This window comes from Zeus faber (genome assembly GCF_960531495.2).
Source record: "Zeus faber genome assembly, chromosome: 6".
Lineage (NCBI taxonomy): Eukaryota > Metazoa > Chordata > Actinopteri > Zeiformes > Zeidae > Zeus > Zeus faber.
In genome coordinates this window covers 327,084-346,727 of record NC_137201.1, presented here as the reverse complement: position 1 = coordinate 346,727, position 19,644 = coordinate 327,084, and the positions used below count along the sequence as shown (strand labels likewise).

The following is a 19,644-nucleotide window of genomic DNA, read 5'->3' as shown; positions in this document are numbered from 1 at the left end:
GAGATGGCCATTGCCACGGCTTTGCTCTCTGTTGGGGAGCCACATCCCAGGCCATCTGAACGTGGGTGTAGACCTCATGTCACGAGGAGGCCCCCGGGAGACAGAGTGGTGCCTCCACCCGGGTATAGTACTCCAGCTTCAGCGACAATTCAGGACAGAGCGTGTTGACATGTTTGCTTTGAGAGAGACTGCTCAGTTACCCCTATGGTTCTCCCTCCACGGGAAAGAAAACCCCCCCTCTGGGGGCACACCACGGCCGTGGCCGAGAGGTCTCCTTTACATATTCCCACCATTGAAGTTGCTGTCCAGACTGATGGAACAAGTGTGTTTGGATTATTTATTATTAGTATCATCATAATGATATTAAATATATTCGTTTTGTTATCCTTTGACGATACTAATCACTTCCATTTTACCGAAGGCTAGCACCTCCGTGTGTGGGGAGATATGACACAACAAACGGTATCCGTCTCAGAAGCTAAATATTCTCTATGAACAATCTGTACGACGTTCCAACAGTGATTGAGTCTACCTAGAACAGTATATGTATGTGTTATGTCGCAGGATTAACACTAGAAAGCAAGGGGTGTCTCCAGTTGGTGAGTAGACATAGAGTTCAACATAGCTGAGTCAACATAGCTGTTAAACAGTTGCCTACAACCTTGGTTAACTTACCGGGATCTACATTTTCCCTACCGGTCAATTTCCAGCTGGAATTACCACTCTTAGACCGATGCAACCCTCCTTTACCTATTGCCATTTCCTGTTTCTCTTTCCCCTTGTTTTACTGTCACAACTTTGTGCCACTGCATCAGGACCACCCAAGGGCAGAGTACGAGTTCCAGGTCATGCAGAAGTCTCTAAACAAGGAACGCAAGTCACAGCAGAAGGTAATAACAACATCCAGTCTTTCTTCCTTCTTTGTTTGAGATCACGGATATATTTTGTTTAGATGTATATTAGTTTTCTGCTGCCGTTAATCTCTTTTTTTTTTTAAATTGTGGTTAATGTATAAATGGCCGACTCTCCCCCACATACTCCTACATACATCCTAAACATGTTTAGTGACATACTATTTCTCAAAAAATCCAATGCGTTATGTCTGTGTGTATGTATGTTTGTGTTAATGATATGCATCTGACAAGTGTTTATGTACTATGTACACCAAGGCTGTTAAAATAGAATGTATCGTATAATGTATACACCGATCAGCCACAATATTAAAAACACTGACAGGCGAAATGAATAACATTGTTGTAGCGGCATCTATCAAGGGATGGGACATATTAGGCAGCAAGTTAACAGTCAGTTCTTGAAGTTAATGTGTTAAAATGAGCAAGCGGAAGGATCTGAGTGACATCGGCGAGGGCCAAATTGTGATCTCCAAAACAGCAGGCCTTGGGGGACATTCCTGGTATGCAGTGGTTGGTACCTACCAAAAGTGGTCCAAGGAAGGACAATTGTCGAACCGGCTACAGGGTCATGGGTGCCCATGGGTTCACTGATGTGTGGGGGGAGCGAAGCCTTGCCTGTCTGGTCCAATCCAACAAAAGAGCTACTGTAGCACAAATTGCTGAAGAAGTTAATGCTGGCTATGATACAAAGGTGTCGAAGAACACACAGTGCATCATAGCTTGCTATGTGTGGGACTGCGTAGCTGCAGACCGGTGCCCATGCTGACTCCTGTCCACCGCCGAAAGCACCTATAATGGGCACATGAGCGTCTGGACCGTGGCGCAATGGAAGAATGTGGCCTGTCTGATGAATCAGATTTTTTGACATCATTGTGATGGCTAGGGTTAGGGTCAGATCCGATCGAGCATCTGTGGAATGTGTTGGGACAACAAGCCCAATCAATGGGGGCCCCACCTCACAACTTACAGGACTTACAGGATCTGCTGCTAATGTCTTGGTGCCAGATACCACAAGAGACCTGGAGGCATGGAGGTCTTGTCGACTCCATACCTCAACAGATCAGGGCTGTTTTTTCTGCACGAAGGGAACATAGACAATATTAGTGGTTATTAGTGGTTGTTTAAATGTTGTGGCTGACCCAAAGGTATAATATCGGTGGCCACGGCCTCCTTCAATTCCTTCAGTTACAGCAGTCTCTAAAAGATCAAATCAAATTGACGAACAACATCCTACAACCATCTGAAATGATTGAACAGAATAAACAAACTTTTATTAAAAACAGACGACACCTTATCTTTACCTACAATGAAATGGGAAAGAGACTTTGCTGTTCCAACCGATATCAACCTGTGGAAGCTTATTTGCAACAACACCCTTTCTATGACCCGCAACTCCAAAATGCAACTCATCTAATATAAGATTTGCACAGAGCCCATATCACGGAACACAAAATGTTCAAAATGGGTTTTGTTGATGAAGAAATTTGCTCTCACTGTTCCCTTGATACCAGAGATGACTACTTTCATGCCTTCTGACTCTGCCCACCTATCCTAGCATTCTGGACCAACATCACCAAGAAGCTATCAACGCTTCTGGGTCGCAGCATTCCATTCTCCTCGTCTATATGTCTTCTCGGTGACCTCTCCTCAGTCGACCCACCACTGAAACACCACCAACCCATTTTGATCACTTTAACAATGGAAAAGAAAACAATATTACTCCATTGGGAAAATAGAGATAATCTCACCACATCCCAATAGTTGCAGTTATTAATAGATTACATCTCAATGGAAAAACTATTGTCAATATTCTAAAACAATGTTGATTCATTTAATGAAATATGGGCTACTTTTTTCGCTGACATAACTCCATCATTAAATACTTGAGTCTTCCTAAGTCGATGCAATGTCATTGTGCTTTGGGGCATGCGCAGATCCTCCTGGTCTGCCGGGGCTCCGCGGTTGGGTGGATGCCTGGGCAGCTCTGGGGACATCCATGGTGCGTGGGCCGGTGTTCATGGGGGATCCAAGGGCCCACGGGGGAGTTGGGTAGTCTGGGTGGTGGCGCCCACTCCTTTACCTTAGTTGAGCTGGCCTGTCTCCGGGTGGGGGGAGACCTGCTCCCGGGGAGTACCTGCAGCTGGCGTCCGTATGTTGGTTCTGGGCGTGTTGTGGGTTCTGGGGCTCGGGTTGGGGGCGGGGGGTGTGGATCACTGGTTCGGGTCTCGGGGCCTGTGGTTGGCAGGTCGGCGCACCGCTGTGGTAGCTGGGCCTGTGTGTCCTTCTGCATCCCGTTGGGGGGGGTAGTCTGTGGTGCAGGGGCTGGTTAGGCATTCCGTCTGGTCCTATCAACCTGAGTCCTGAACCTGGCTGGCTGTGCTAGGCGCGGGGCTCACCATGTGGCCTCCTTCGTGGGGGTTGGTCTCCTGTCTTTACACCGGGCTGCCGAGGTACCTGCCCTCTGACGCTCTAGGTGCGTGGGGCGCTCGTCGCTGGCGGGTGGGGCTCTGGGTGGGGGTGCTGACAGGGCGGCTGATCGCTGTAGGTTGGCTGCCACCGGGTATGGGAGGTGGGCGCGGTTGGGTCCAGGGGGAGGCGGTCTGTGTGGTTGCTCCCCGGCCTGCTGAATCCCTGGATCGATCCGGTCGCGACTCGCCTATCTCTCCCAGTGCCAAAACTCATACTCAGCACATACACCACAAAATAGACCGAGGACTTGCGGGATGGTTGGGGTGCAGGCTATGTGGGTGGGGATGCTGCGGGCAACTTCCATCTTGCTTGTATGTGTGTGCCCCTGCGGTCTACTCGTGCTCCCTGGGACTGGATCATGCTCCTCAGGGCTGGCCGCGGGGATTGCTCCGCGGCCCTCTGGCTTCTCTTGGGGCCCGGGGGTTTTCTGTGACCGCAGGGCAGGGTATCCAGAGATTTCCTGCATCCGAGGTGTTGTGGGGCTGTGGAGTTCCATGGGGCTTTGGGACCCCTTCCGCTGCTTTGAGGTGCCACAACATAATACTGACCTTCTACACCAGTACCAATGGGGATAAGTCATGTACACTCACTGGTGGACATCTTACACACACACACACACACACACACACACACACACACACACACACACACACACACACACACACACACACACACACACACACACACACACACACACACACACACACACACCTCCTTAAAGTGTGTTGTTTGTTTCTATGTTTATTTGTCCCACCGTGGTGATTCTCCCCCTCTTGGAGTAATGATCAGTTGTTTAAAGACCCAAACATGATAAATAGTTCTCCAAAGAGGGGGGTTGGTGGTGGCTCTCCATAACCAAAAACTGTGCTCTTGTCATTCTCCAGGTCGTCCACAGGAGGGAGTTATTGCAGCAGTTCTTGATGATTTAAGAATTAATAATGAGTTGCATTGCAGGTTGAGAACTTGAACTCCACTTGCAGACTAACTCTGTCCTGAATGCAATTGCTTACAAATACTCTGTGTTGTATGCCCAGCATACAACACAGAGTATTTGTATGCCATGGCTGATCAGTGTATATTATTCTATTTATTGCTGTCGTCTCCCTGACTTGACTGTTTGTGGATGTGTGTGTGTGTGTGTGTGTGTGTGTGTGTGTGTGTGTGTGTGTGTGTGTGTGTGTGTGTGTGTGTGTGTGTGTGTGTGTGTGTGTGTGTGTGCGTGTGTGTGTGTGTTTTGTGTCTGTGTGTGCGCTAGAAGTCAAGAGATCAGGATGAGGACTGTCCTAACAAATGGAAGCAGACAGTTCAGAGTGCCATGGCCGGGTTACGACTGGTACACTGGGGCTCCCTTGTGCTCCCCTGTCCATCTATCTCACTGTCTGTCTATCTGTCTGTGTCTGTCTGTCTCTAGATGTAATTGTGACAGTATTTTTTACCAGATCAAATACTATATGTAGTTGTGACATAAAGCTAATGACCTATGTTTAAAAGTGTGCAGTTGTACTGTAAAACAATATATACGTATATAAATGTGTGTGTGTGTGTGTGTGTGTGTGTGTGTGTGTGTGTGTGTGTGTGTGTGTGTGTGTGTGTGTGTGTGTGTGTGTGTGTGTGTGTGTGTAAAGTGAAGTGTTCTTCCTTGGGTCACGTATGTTTTTATTTTACTTTATTTATACTTCTTGTGCTCATTTGTCACGTTGTTGTCATCGGTTGATAGAACTGAGAGAGAAATTGCTAGCTCATTTCTCTTTTGAGTTTTAACGAATAAGCTATTTTATTTTATGAGATGTGCCTTTTTTGATACGATCAATAATACAGATATCTTCCCTAAATCAGGATTAAACCTAATTTAATATTGAGTATCTTAACCTATGACATTACATTACATTGCATGATGCAATTTAGCAGACATCACATTGAGTACATTTTGTCACAGTATCAAAACCACTGTGTATCACAATAATAGCCACTAAACCTTCTTTCGAAACAAGGAGCACGAGTAGAGAGGCTCCTTTAGGTATGTTCATCATGGGGTAGACAGGTTGTGATTCCCACAGAGAATCTGTACTGTAGCGAAATTTATTGCGTTGAGGGTCTGAAGTTCTAAATAATGAATTTTCTCCAATGTAATAAATAAAAAATATTTTTTTTAGACAGATAATGAGAAGCTGACTTGTCAAGACCGATTCCCTGCCTACATGACCAACCTTGTAATGATGCTTCTCATGGTGAGAATTTACAAAGCTATTTTATAATTTCTACTATATTATTACTATATTATTACTATGTTATCATATGATATATACCATATTATTATTATTATTATTATTATTATTATTATTATTATTATAAACTACTATTATTATGTTTCATATTATGTACTTATGTCACATACTGTACTTAAGTATACTTGCCACCTTCCTATAACGGGCTGACGATCAATATATAATCAATTCTGGGTGCTTCTCGCTGTTAACTTGTTTATAGATGTGTGCATATATTTTTATCTCATTTTATTTTTTATTAATATTTATTATTTTCTTGCACGGTTAGGTGCAATATCTTCTGAACTTTTCTTTCTTATCTCCTCTCTATCACCTTACATAACCCTTTCTTATAGTATCGCCTCACCTCAACTTATCTTATCCGTAATTCAAACAAAATCAACGGGTCATTTTATGAAATCAAATAAATTATTTGTTTACTTTATTAAATTATATGGATTTATCGATCCGTTTTCCTTCCTGCACATCCTAAATATAGATATACTGTATGTGTGTGTGTGCATCTTTTTATGTCATTATCAGATTGGAGTCACGTTTGCCATTGTGTTTGGCGTGATCCTTTACCGTATCTCAACCAAGGCTGCCCTCCATATGAGCTCCAACCCGATCACACGGTCCCATGTTCGTCTGACTGTCAAAACCACAGCTGCCATCATAAACCTGGTGGTCATACTCATCCTGGATGAGGTATATGGGGCCGTAGCGAGGTGGCTCACAGTGTTAGGTGAGTGAGATCAAGGCCTGGTTGACGCGACATGCAAAATATCTTCCCTGGAGTGGAAGAGGTGTGGGGTGGCTTGAGTTGAGTTGATGGAAGTGTGTGTGTGTGTGTGTGTGTGTGTGTGTGTGTGTGTGTGTGTGTGTGTGTGTGTGTGTGTGTGTGTGTGTGTGTGTGTGTGTGTGTCTCTGTGTGCGTGATATGAACCCATATGCGTGTTTAGCATTAAGCAAATTTAACACATTTGCATTCCTCTCCAAAAAAATTGGGGTCACATGTAGATTGTACAAATTCATACAAAGATGTTTTAGTAATACCAAATGTATCCTCTTCATTTTATGTCAACATTATATATACAGTATATATAACTACAATATAACTTTTCTGGAAATGTGTCAATATTGATGCCAAACTCATGAGAATTGGCTGTGTGGGCATGTATGTGTGTATATGTGTGGGGTGGGGGGGCTTGCTCATATCAATCAATAATCAATAGCCAATCATAAGTGAATCACTAATTTGTGGAAACCATGTGTAACATGTGCATCATACATGCGTTTCTCATGTGGTACACATGGGATTCACATGTGCTTTCATGTATGATCTATCAGATGATAGCATCTGATAGGTAGTGGCTTCTAGTTGCAAGTGCGACCTATCACATGTGATACCATATCAGTTTCACATGTGAGATCATGTGACTTTTTGCAAGAAAGTGTATGGGGGGTGTGGTTGAGGAATGTTTTTAGGTCTATAATCATACTGATACTGAACAAGTTGTATAGTTTTTCTAAAGCGGTAAGTGTGTAGTCAAATAATTCCTTACATCGGTCAAAAAATACACCACACTGGCAGTTTCTCTCCACACATTGCTTTTGCAAAAAATAAGGTGTGTGTATCTTTTTTTTTCCCCACAGAGGTTCCAAAAACGGATAAGAGCTTCGAGGAACGACTCATCTTCAAAACATTTATTCTGAAGTTTGTTAATGCTTTCACTCCCATCATCTACATTGCCTTCTTCAGGGGGAGGTGTGTAGCATGACCCTTTCTCTGGAACTCCGGTACAAATATTGTGAAAAGCCATTGTAGCTGTCCTGCTCTTCACCCACACCCTTTGAGACCGTAATTGAATTGCACTCTGCAGTAGACCAGCATTATTTCTGAGTCTCAATTATCTAAACTCACCAGTCAAAGTTAAAGTTACAGATGCATTATCAGTTAATTAACTAAAGGTTATGTTTGCCATTTTCCAACCCAGGGCCTTATTTCAGTTTTGGTTCCCATCATTTACAACTGTTCATAGCACAACTTCTCCCCGCAGTTCACTTTGGAGAAACGTACTATATGCCAAAACTTTTAATCTTAACAATCCTGTTGAATCTCCTTTCCGACAACAGGAAAGTCAAATTTTAGCCAGACAATGTTTATATGTTATCCAGCGAACTGGATTGAACTGGATGCAAACTGTCAATTTTATCCGATTTTTCAGGAATTTATGCTCTTTTACGCTTCTGAAAATCAGCTTTTTTGTAACTTAACCACCTCTTGTTTCTCCCAACAGGCTTGTTGGCAGACCAGGCAGCTACCTGTATGTATTTGAGTCCTACAGAATGGAGGAGGTAAGATTGTATTTAATCATGTCACATTTGATTAAAGAAAAAGTAGGAAATTATTCCATCCCATTGTTTTTTTCTCCATCTTCCTCCTCTGGATAATTTTATGAAGCAATATCGTACACAAGGGAGTACTGTTACTGTCCTGTACTCTAAATCAGCACAGCTGCAATTTGCTGTGAGCCAAATGATCACAGCTTTGCCGAAATATATAATAATTACAACAGTGATGTTCAAGGAAGAATTAAAAAACAGGCTCTGATTTAATTTTTGGACATTTATTACAGTTTGCAAACTGCAGGCTAGCTTGCTAAGAACAGTAACTTGTAAGGCTGAGTATTGCATATAGTTAAACATCCCAGTGCTATTACATTGTGTGTCAGCGTCCATGGGATGCCTCTTGTCCGTTCAAATGACTTGACCTGAGCTCTTCATGATCTTGTTCTTTCACAGTGTGCTCATGGCGGCTGCTTGATGGAGCTGTGCATTCAGCTGAGCATCACCATGTTGGGAAAGCAGCTAATACAGAACAACCTCTTTGAGATCGGAATACCGTGAGTACACAAATTGTGCATTTCATCCAATTGGACTGTCAAATGTACTGTACTTATGTTTACATGAATATAGCACCATTAATCTTTCATGCCATATTTGATTCATTCTTCCGTATGACCAAACTCATTCTTCCGTATGATGCTTGTTTAGAAATATGCTGGAAGGTTTTTACACTCACGTGGTTTCCACTTGAAATTACAGTAGTGTCAATCGTCATTAACTATAAAATATTTTGGTACATTTGTAGACCTGATAAGATACTTAATGTAAACTTATTTGCAAAGCTTGTTTAAACTAAGTAAGTATTTCAAGTACTTTCAGTAGTTTTACTGAAACTGGTATTGTTAGTGCAAATAAACATGAACAATGCCATGTTTCATGAATCCCACTTTCTAGCGAAAAAAAGAGAGAAGAATTTAAGAACGGTTTTGTGAATGAGGGACTTAAACGCTTGAGACCAATTGGCAAACATTTAAGAAATCTCAACAGTACATCTGCAGTGTAACCTTGGCTACATACATGCATTGCTATGTGTGTGTGTGTGTGTGTGTGTGTGTGTGTGTGCGTGCGTGCGTGCGTGCGTGCGTGCTTGTGTGCGTACGTGTGTGTGTGTGTGTATTACCCAGCAAGCTAAAGAAGCTGATTCGCTACATTCGATCGAAACGGGAGGTGTTCCAAGAAGAGGAAAGGGAGAAAAAACTCCAGCGTTACGAGATCGATCACTTCCTGGAGCCGTTTGCTGGGTTGACACCCGAGTACATGGAAATGAGTCAGTAACACACACGTGCATACACTTTACCAAACAGTAAGAAACCAATTGGACAATGCAACCAGTTCAAGAACAGTAGAACTCTATTCATTCATTGCCTGAACCCTCTCGTTTCAGTCACTGGAATGTTCCATTAACTGAAACGAATCAATGATCATGAAACATGTTGCTAAATTAATTAATGTTGTTGTTTATTTGTTGTTTGAACAAACGTGCATATCCTACATTGTTATCAAGAAAACTGGCAGTTTAAAGTGAATGTTACATCATCTTACTTTTTTTTTTTTTATGAATTTACCATCTTGGGGTTATGGGATGATGGTTTGAAAAAAAGAGTCACTTCAGGATGGTGAAGTACTATGTTTAGGATTCATTATTTAGAAGTAAAGAGCATTTACATACAACAGTTTTGACTCTTTTTACAAAATAAAGTCCCATACCTACAGAAACGCAAAGTTGAAGAGAACGACAAGAATGAAAAAAACGAATAAATATATCAAAAACAATGGGAACTGGGAAATAAATCTAAATCTAAAACAAAAACACACTCCGACCGGCTCTCTGATATGATGTCTCTTCTACTTCCAAGTTGACATTCACTGTAGTGCCAGCTCTGTCCTGTCTCCCCCATGTGACGTCCCGTTCAAGTTTGTCAGACTTTTAGGTGGCCGTGACTAATTGCATTACAAAAATGAGTCCAGCTGTAATTCTAAGTAAAGAAAAATAAGAAAATAATTCCTAAATTAAATTCCTACATAATTTCCCCACTTATTAATTCAGTGGGTATGCCAACCTGTAAATTGCCCTTTAAGCAAAACAATGTTCAAGGACAAATCACAGCCAATGTAAACAAAACAAGGGAGATTGTGAAACCATGATCGCAATTTGAATCAACTATTCATAGATTAGTGATTGCCCTAATTTTACTTCAAAGGAAATTTGAGAAGGACGGATAGACTAGTACAGACAGTTTTAGACAAATATTTTTACATTACTCCCGGGCATTTTGTAATATTGTCTGGATTTACCTTTTATAAAAACACTCAATGAGATTACATGATGAGAAACCTACGTTAAGACAAAGCTTTAGTTTCCCTTATTTCTTCAAAGTCTTGAAATGGTACAACTGACAGAGTACTAGCTAATTTATTTGAGTTTCTAAGAAAGAACAATTAAATTATACAGTTATTACCGAAAAAACGGAAGATGTCAGTATAATTATCGTAGTGACATGGTTTCCCTGTGAGATGGTCCATGACAGAGACAATCAACAAATAGATAGACTGTGGTTTAGAGCTGTTTTCAACCTGTAAGCTGTTTCTGTCCTTGTCCATTTCTGCTTTAAATAAAATACGAGGAGAACATTTATTTAAAAAAAATTGATAGAAATTCATCAGAAAATATTGAGTTACTCCTATTTTACGTGAAAATTACATGAAACTGAAGATTCAGGGAGAAACATTTGCTCGGCCAATTTACGATCTAGGTATTGGGTCCTTGCTGCTATAGCTGCTGATGTGAGACCGAGGCATCTGTTAAAGTCAATTAAAGTAGCATAGTGTCGGGAAATATTTTACTCTGGGTTATTATGTCAGTTGGGTGAAAAGTTGGTCTTTGCGTGGTTATAAATTACAGGTAAATAAATTCATGTCAGTAAAATTTTATTACATATTAATCCTTATTTAGTTGGGTTACCAAATTAATCTCTAGTTGTTTCTATTGAAATGTTATTTTAGTCAGCCACACTAATTAATTAAGCAATAACAGGAGAGGGAGTGCTTTACCATTGATAGTGAAACTGCGTGAAATCTGATACGAAAGGCACAGGAACATTTTCTGAATCCCTCCTATTCAATTATGTAGTCTGTTTCCACAAAACTTTAAAAAGGAATACACGGTGTGTAACAATTCCTTCGTAAAAAGTATTTAGATAGGGTTTTTTTATGGGAGGTTTCCAAATAATAATAATATCCTTTCTAGGAAATTGTTAGGATAGGATAGGTTAGGATAAATAATGGAGTAAGTAATGTAATGCATTACCGAAACCGACCTAGATGCTATGCATATGTTTGTTGATTCCCTTTTAAAAAGGCAAAAGCGCTGTGGCTTTAATGTGGAATTCAGAAACGCAAATTACATTACAACACAACAAATATATGTGTGTAAGTCGCGCCATTACTTACTGGCAAACTACTGTAGACCACATTAAGCTTTGGATGAACTTTGGCTGTGGCCAGAAGTAGTTTTAGATAAAATGTGAAATTAATTTTATAAAAAAAATGTTTAATATAACTCATCCATTCAGACAAATATATTGAAGGTTTGGAGTCCATTCTAAATGAATTGAATTAGAGTGCAATGTTAATGCGAGGAATGCCGTAATAAAGGTTTATCTAGCAATTGAGGCATATTCATCAAACCTTGATTCACATTGAAATGTCGTTACTGTATGTCTCCCTGAAGAAAGGGTTGAACCTGTGATGATCTGGTATAAGGAGAATGCGGACTGGAACTGTTTCACTGACCTAATCTTGTCAGTCCCGTCTTAGTGGTAGATAGCTGGAATTATGTCAGTAGCTCATCTGTTTTAAGAAGAAGAACAATCTTTAATTGTCACACAGCACACCACACTACAACACATGCACGCACACACACACACACATGCACATGCTTTGGATGGTGGCCGGTGAAATGAGGCCTCAACCCATCCTGGCTTGTCCTTCCTTTGGGGGCACAGCCATGAGCAGTGGGCAGCATTCGTGGAAGCGCCCGGGGACCTGGTGATGAGTGTCCATCGCTGGTCAGACGATGAGTGCATCTTTTTGGGGGGGGTCCTTACTGATCTTAGGTGGAGGAAACCCCATGTAAGCACGGGGAGAACATGCAAACTCCACACAGAAAGGCTCCTATTTGGGAGATAACCCGCCCGGAGCACGGTGCCAACAGCGCCCCAGGCGCTTCACTGATCAAGTGACAGCATTTTATGACAGTCCCCTTCGAAGGCACTTTCTATTTACAGATCAAATTTTTGCAGGTTTGGCCACATGCAAGTGAAACAGTATCCAAGCAGTGAATTTGACCATGTGTCGGCAGCCTCTTTCTCCTGAGAGCTGCTTCCAGCCGATACTGCTCAACTCTCCTACCCTGCCCCCCTCCCCCTTCTTGATTCCACTACTGTCGTTCTTCATCGTTCCTCCACTCTTCACTCCCTTCATGCCTATGCTTTTTCTCGACCCTGCTTTCTGTCGCTCTCACCCGCCTCAAAACGCTGATTTGTGCTGATTGAACCTGAAGAAACAACAACTCGCCAATCATTGTCTTCCTCATGCTTACATTGACCTTTTACCTTTTACTTTGCCTCCCCTTCTCCTCTTTATCTTCAATCCCAACCAGTGACTCACATCCTCATATTTAAAGATAGATTTGGTATTTTTCAAACCAGGCCATTAACTTTTAATGACTTTTCATAGCCTGACCTAAGGTAACGTTTTACTATTGACTGCTCTGCTGAAGCATTGTAACATATATTGTTGATGGTAGTATGTTGTGGAATACAAGTTATTTTTATGCACATAGGTAAGCCAAAATATGATAAAAAAAATAAAAATAAAAACATTTTCCCATAACACAGAAGAAGAGAGGCTCTGGTGGGCCCTTCCTGCGTATAGTTTTAGACTGATTTGGGTCCATAAAAAAGCCACATTTATCACCAGTTCGAAATAATATAGTGATACACAGTTAAAAATGATTGCGATCAGACTCATCTCTCGTACCTGGATTTCTCTATCTCTCAACAGTCATCCAATTTGGATTCGTGACGTTGTTTGTTGCTTCCTTTCCACTGGCTCCGCTCTTTGCTCTACTCAACAACATCATTGAGATCCGACTTGATGCCAAGAAGTTTGTTGCTGAACTCCAGAGGCCGGTGGCAGCTAGGGCCAAAGACATCGGTGGGTAAATGACTGGACAGTTGATGTATAAAACGTTGTACAATCCTGAACTGTGTTTATTTCTCTGTTTAGCATATTTAATGGGACCTATTATTTTCCTTTATATATTCCTTTCCTTTCCATTTCCTATTACTTTTCCTTATTTTCTGTCATATATACAATGTAACAATGTTGGATGTTCATATTAGATGTGGCCAAAGTTTCTAATAATGAGGTAAAATATTGACAAAGTAATCAGTGAGCAAAACGCTCAGGCTTCCTACCACCCTGAACGCTCGGTCTTCAAAGCTTTTTTCTACTCTGCACGAGCCGACATCGGCTCGTCACAGATTTCTTTATATGGTCATCTGCTCCATTGCATCCGCCGTGCATTCCACCAGGATTCAATCGTGGTTAAACATCTTTGGTAAATAAATAAAGATATTGAAAGGGTGACCTTGCCCACTTGGCCATTTAACTTTGAGGACTCTCATGAAATTGTCCACTGTACTGTGGTCAAGTGAGCTGAAGTTTTCTGTAGTAGCTGTAGTTGTAGTCAAGTGAGCTGTAGTTTGCGGAAACTGTTCCTACAGCTGCCATTTATCTTTAGGGTTTTAATTGTTGTTGCATGCATAATTTCAGTATAATCGTTATTACTCACTATAGATAGATAGATATATAGATACAATCTTGGTTCTCATCATTTGCTGAATGCTTTCCTTACATATTCTACAGCAGCTTCTTACCATGCTAAATGTAGTGGGGCAAATGTTTAAGCATTGACAAAACGTTACATTTCCCTTTTGAAAATGGGAAACTCACAATATTGTCACATGTGCCATGGTATCTTTTTTTTCACATGTTCTGAATAACAGTAGGATAACGTTTTATTTAGAACTTCCTGTTTGCAATGGCATGCATATTACATCCAAAGCATAACCTAACCCTAACCCTAGTTTGGCCAACAAGTTTGGCCAACAATGAATGATTATTTATATAAACAGAGTCCTATAATATGGTAAAAAGGTTGAGGTAGAAAAACTAAATTAGGTGAGTTAAAACACCAGCACACATCAAGGAAATTATATGATGGCTGCCATGAAAAGAGGGAGAGATTGACTGGGAGGGATTGTATGTAAAGGCACTCTAAGGCGCAACTATGTATTCTAAACTGAATAATAAACTGTCTTGTCCGGTGGCGAGCATGCTCAGGAGGAGTTCTTCCGGGATTGGCGTGTAGTGGTATGGTGGCGTGTCGGCGGCTTCAGGGGATCTGGTGCGTTCGTTTAACGCAGGAAAGGTGACTCGGTCCAAAACGGTTATTCGAGCCGGAAGGAGGGTATGACGCGAACCTGGGGGTCTCTGGGACGTGGATGAAACCATGTTCGGAAAACATGGTTTCAAAAGAACAAAGATGACAGAAGACAGGCGGCGTGCCATTGCGCCAGGTATGAATGAATGAATTCCTTCAACGGCCATTGATCGGCATAGTCGTGCCGAGACTCCCCATAGTACCGCCATGGAGAAAGGGCATTCCCCTTTCTTTCTGGTGCGTTTAAAATCCTATCTACGTAGGCGATTTCTACTTTTCTCTAGCTATTCTACTCCGTATTTTTACAACCCGTCTCATTCGACCCTCAATGTCGGTATTAAATTTGTCTTTGTCATATAAATCTTGAAAATAAAATAATACAAAATTTTATGTAAATAGATCTCAAATGCAAGAAGGTAACATTACCCAAGTAAGTGCATCTGACTTACTACATAAATACATATAAAAAATGAATCTTTGAGATGCAAGAAGGGAAATCATACATACAAATCTTTCAAATGCACGGATAAAAATCGCACACAGAATCAGTCTTGGAAAAAAGATAAACGATTATATCCAGGACGAGTATGGTCTGAGGGAACACCATGGTGGCCGCTAGGTTGTGTCCAAGTTCAGCAAATTGAAGGTTAGTTTAATACACATTCATCATACTTTGTCATTATACATTTCCCAAAGTCAGGAGTGGTATCATTATTTGCACAATCATCTCAGGAAAAATATTATAGTGGTTACACATTAATTGGGACATTTATTTCAGGCCAATCTCACTTTTAGGGAAACAGTTCAGGTAATGTAAATAATCTTCTGTGCCAAATGGCCCGAAGTTCATTGATCCAGCCATTTGTGCTGAACTCCTTGCTGTTCACCACAGGGGGAAGGTCCACAGACAAAGACAGAGATTGCTGTGTCTGCTATTCTAATCAGTCTCGACTATTAATTGGCTTGATCTCGCCAAGATCATTGTCTTACTGTGGCTGTCAGAGGGAGGGGAGCATATTCTCGCTCAAAGACCAGGCGGCCTCTCATTACATAGCTCATCTACAGGAGTACAAGGTTCAAGTTCAGCATCAGTAAGCCGCTGATGCTCACTGCTATTTAATGTCAATGGGATTTTTTTTTTATAGGTATTTGGTACAACCTACTCAGAGCAGTGGCAAAAGTGGCTGTTATCATAAATGTAAGTAATTACACCAAATACTGTAATGTGTTAGAGATGGTTCAGGTCTTTATTCATTATTCACTGTTTGGCTTTGACATTGCTTGAATTGCCAAAAGTAGGAATTTCTAAGTAAAACATAGTTGAGGCATATATCAAGCATTTAAAATTTGATTGGTAGGGTCTTCCTTCAATAACTACAGTGCAACCCATTTATCTGAAACTGCTTTTCCCTTTCCTGTTGGCTGTTCTGTTCTGTGGCTACCAGGCAACGGCAGCTGTGAAGCACAAAAGAAAATATCTATTTTCAAGTGTGAACTGAAAAATATGACTAAGTTATTGAGTCTGACAGGCCACACACTTCACATTTCAGCCTCCCAAATGTTGTTGCCAAGTGTTGTTGCCTGTGTTTCGTCTTTCATCTTTATACCCCTTTTATCTTCCCCTCATTCTATCATGCCACAATAGGCCTTTGTAATCTCATTCACCTCGGACTTCATCCCGCGGCTGGTATACCAGTACATGTACAGCCCCGATGGCTCCATGCATGGTTTCGTCAACCACACCCTTTCCTATTTTAACGTGAGCCACTTCCAGGATGGCAAGGAGCCCATGGACCCCCTGCACCTGGGCTATCCAGTTGAGATCTGTAGGTGAGGAAGTCATCCAGTCATAAATATGCCATTGTACGTTGACTAATATGACAATCATTTAAAGATGCAAGACGCATCGCTTAAATAACTTTCATATGGGGAATAACTTTCCGATACAGTTTCCCAAAAAACTGGATTATCCCTTTGAGACATCTCTGGAGTACTTAGGAAAGAAATTACTAGAAAAACATGTTTCCTGTCTTCTCTCTCCAGGTATAAGGACTACAGGGAACCGCCGTGGTCTGGCACTCCCTACGAGATATCTAAGGAGTTCTGGGCTGTGCTGGCAGTGAGACTGGCTTTCGTTATTATTTTTCAGGTGATCAGATACATATACTTCTTAATAGAGAAACGGATACACAGATAGATAGATAGAAATTTGGGTCCAAAAGGCCCCTTCCACCAGAAATTGCTGATGCCAGATTCCATCACCTGTACTTGTGAAGTAGGTAGTACCGGTTTCCATGCTGTATGTTTAATAGAGTAATAATTATATAATTATTATAATTATAATTAATAATATAATTATAATTATATGCCCGGAAGAGTTTCACTTTATTACGAGATTAGCCTGAATGATGGAATGCCTTCTTTGTTTATTAAAAGGGCCTGGCACCTAAATGATTGTGGTGTTGGGATGGTGTGGTGAGCAGCCACACCTGATCCAGGTCAGGTGTGGCTGCTCACCACACCCTGATGATGATGGCATTAAAGCAGTTATGAAAACTGATATATACTGAGACAAATGTATCATCAACTTAAAGCTTATTTATGTAAACATCAATTTTGAGTCAATTTTAAGTCAACAAATCGTGAGAAGCTCTGTTGGTTGTAGTTGCAGTTGCAGTTACAGTTGATTGTTTGACCTTTGTATGTTGAAAAATGGTATGAATGAATATGAGTATAAATTTTATGATCCCCACGCTGAAGAAGAAGGTCAATATGCATGTTACTATATGTTCTTCTGTGGTGTTTGATGTACCCCTACTGTCCTGGGAATGCTTATGTGAGCGTTTTAAATCATTTTTGTGACCACATGTGGACGGAGATCTTTTTTAAATTTATTTGCAAGAAGAAGTACTAAGGAATTGAGGACTGATTTCTTGTATTCCTTCTGTCCTCCACAATCCTATCCTTTGCCCCTGTTTCGCTAGAACGTGGTGATGCTGATGAGTGACATTGTGGACTGGTTGATCCCAGACATCCCGAAAGACATCAGTGTGCAGATCCACAAAGAGAAGATTCTGATGGTGGAAGTCTTTATGAGGGAGGAGCAGGGCAAGATACAGATCCTGGACAGCATTACCTCCACGGGAAGCAAGGAGAACAGCGGCAGTGGCAACAACCACAGCCCGGTGCCAAGACCGCGCATCATACCGCACACAGTCATTCTATGTAATAATGACAACAATATCTGACAAACTTGCATTATCATCAGAGTAGGTTGCGAAGAGGAGTCTGGCCTTTTTTTTTTTTTTTTGCAGGTACAGTGGCAAATAAAATTGGGTCTCAAATTTATGAAAGAACTCCATGCCACACCATGTAGGGTGTAGGGTGGAATTATGTCTGAAATGTTAAACTCCTAAAGGTATACTGCCCAAGCCGATAGATAATTATCGTTCAGCTCACTGCAGAACCCTTGCCTTTCTTGGGATAGACTAGGTTCTCTGTGTCCTTTTTCTTGTCTGGAACATTCCATCAAATGGAACAGCAGCTCATTTATTAGGTTTCACGGTTACACCCCTGTGAAAGGCCTTCTTCGATAATTTTGCTTAAAATATAGGTCGCAGGAGTGACAAAAATAGCCGCCTTAGTGCAAAGCACCCTTTTTCTTGCATTTAAGTCTTTGACATTGCTTTTGCTGACTTACTAGCAGACAAAATCAGAACAATTTTGCAACACCAAAGGCCATTGGACACATAGGCGTATTAGCGTTGCTCTTATAAGTGTTCGAAACGACAACAGTTGTTGGCCAATGACGTCAATAAGGATATACTTTTGTCCTAGGTATCGATCTCAAAGTACATTTTCTAAGCCCATGAAGTGAAGTCAACTTGTACAAAACTATATTTTTAACAGGTCAGGTTGTTCCACCTCCTCAGCTCTCCCCCAACCAATGTAGTGTCCCTGTTTCCATGTCCAGACTCTTCTTTTCACTGGCTCCTGTAGAGCTAACAATTAAATAAAGAAGTAAACAATTATGATGATATACACAACACCATGCTATTTTTCAACCCAGGCCATATTAAAGTGTAATACACTTTAACAACAATATCTGACAAACTTGCATTATCATTGAAGTAGCGTTGCTCTTATAAATGTGTAATACACTTAAATATGGCCTTGGTTGAAACATAGCGTGGCGGCATTCATCACATTCAGTGATATACATATTATGTACAGTATATCACTGAATACGATACTATTGAGAAACTTGGTTATCTGCTGCAGCCTCTCACTGTGCTTAATTCCAGCCCAATGGGGCGCACATTTAAGCTTTAAATGTTTTTTTTTAAGCTTTAAAAGACATAAAAAAAAACCAGGAAGCTCAAAATATAGTCAGACTTTATAAATACACTGAAGATTCAGGTCGGTCAGGTTTTTCATGGTTTTATTTACTTTTTTGTGCAAATCAGCTCTTTGGGATACATCCACAGTAACCTAGTAGACTAGAAACTGTAAGTTGCACCGCTTCCTGTATCAACATTATACTTTGTATGTAATGCAGCCCCCTGTTATTTCATATCTGTATGTTGCCATCGGTAAACGGTATTTTGAAATGTGATGTGATAGGAGATTAAACATGTTTTTTTTAAGTCCTCAACATTTACGCTTTTGGGCAAAGGCCTGGGTTGACAATATTGAACCCATCCTTAAAAGCATAGTCTTTATAGCATGTTATGTGCTATAAAGACAACTACAATAGTTCATCTGAACACTTAGTGGTAAACTGTTAAAGTTCTGCCCCAAAATTGGATTTTATATATTGCAACGGTTCCAAGTTCCAAAGTCCTATTCCAAGAGCCTGTATCAATCATGTCCCTGCCTGTTCATCTGATGAAACATTGTGTTTTTCAGAGAGATAAGACTTTTTTATTATGCAAATCCTTATGGATTCTTATGGATTTGTATAGATTATTGTGAGAAACCTGTGGAGTTTCCCCACCTTTTTAGTCATACAAAGTGCCGGTACTTAACCGTTGGCCGTCAAACTACACAGATGAAGTCCTTTTTATATATAATACTTAAT

The 19,644-nt window shown here is 41.0% G+C and overlaps 1 protein-coding gene across 6 annotated transcripts in view; it reads left to right on the top strand.

The window, feature by feature from the left end:
* ano1b (anoctamin 1, calcium activated chloride channel b) overlaps positions 1-19,210 on the top strand; it is a 122,270-nt gene extending 103,060 nt beyond the window's left edge. For 3 of the 6 annotated variants that reach the window (XM_080002093.1, XM_080002092.1, XM_080002095.1), the window contains 13 exons: positions 816-890; positions 4,639-4,716; positions 5,537-5,611; positions 6,191-6,392; positions 7,304-7,415; positions 7,948-8,005; positions 8,453-8,553; positions 9,181-9,323; positions 13,121-13,273; positions 15,710-15,762; positions 16,210-16,394; positions 16,608-16,713; positions 17,549-19,210. In XM_080002093.1, coding sequence (XP_079858219.1) covers positions 816-890; positions 4,639-4,716; positions 5,537-5,611; positions 6,191-6,392; positions 7,304-7,415; positions 7,948-8,005; positions 8,453-8,553; positions 9,181-9,323; positions 13,121-13,273; positions 15,710-15,762; positions 16,210-16,394; positions 16,608-16,713; positions 17,549-17,812 — 1,605 coding nt within the window. In that variant the 3' untranslated portion in view covers positions 17,813-19,210. Of the gene's footprint in view, positions 1-815; positions 891-4,638; positions 4,717-5,536; positions 5,612-6,190; positions 6,393-7,303; positions 7,416-7,947; positions 8,006-8,452; positions 8,554-9,180; positions 9,324-13,120; positions 13,274-15,709; positions 15,763-16,209; positions 16,395-16,607; positions 16,714-17,548 lie in introns of those variants that run through there. The other 3 variants (XM_080002094.1, XR_013844201.1, XM_080002096.1) reach the window with 3 other exon arrangements.
* Positions 19,211-19,644: the final 434 nt, after the last annotated feature.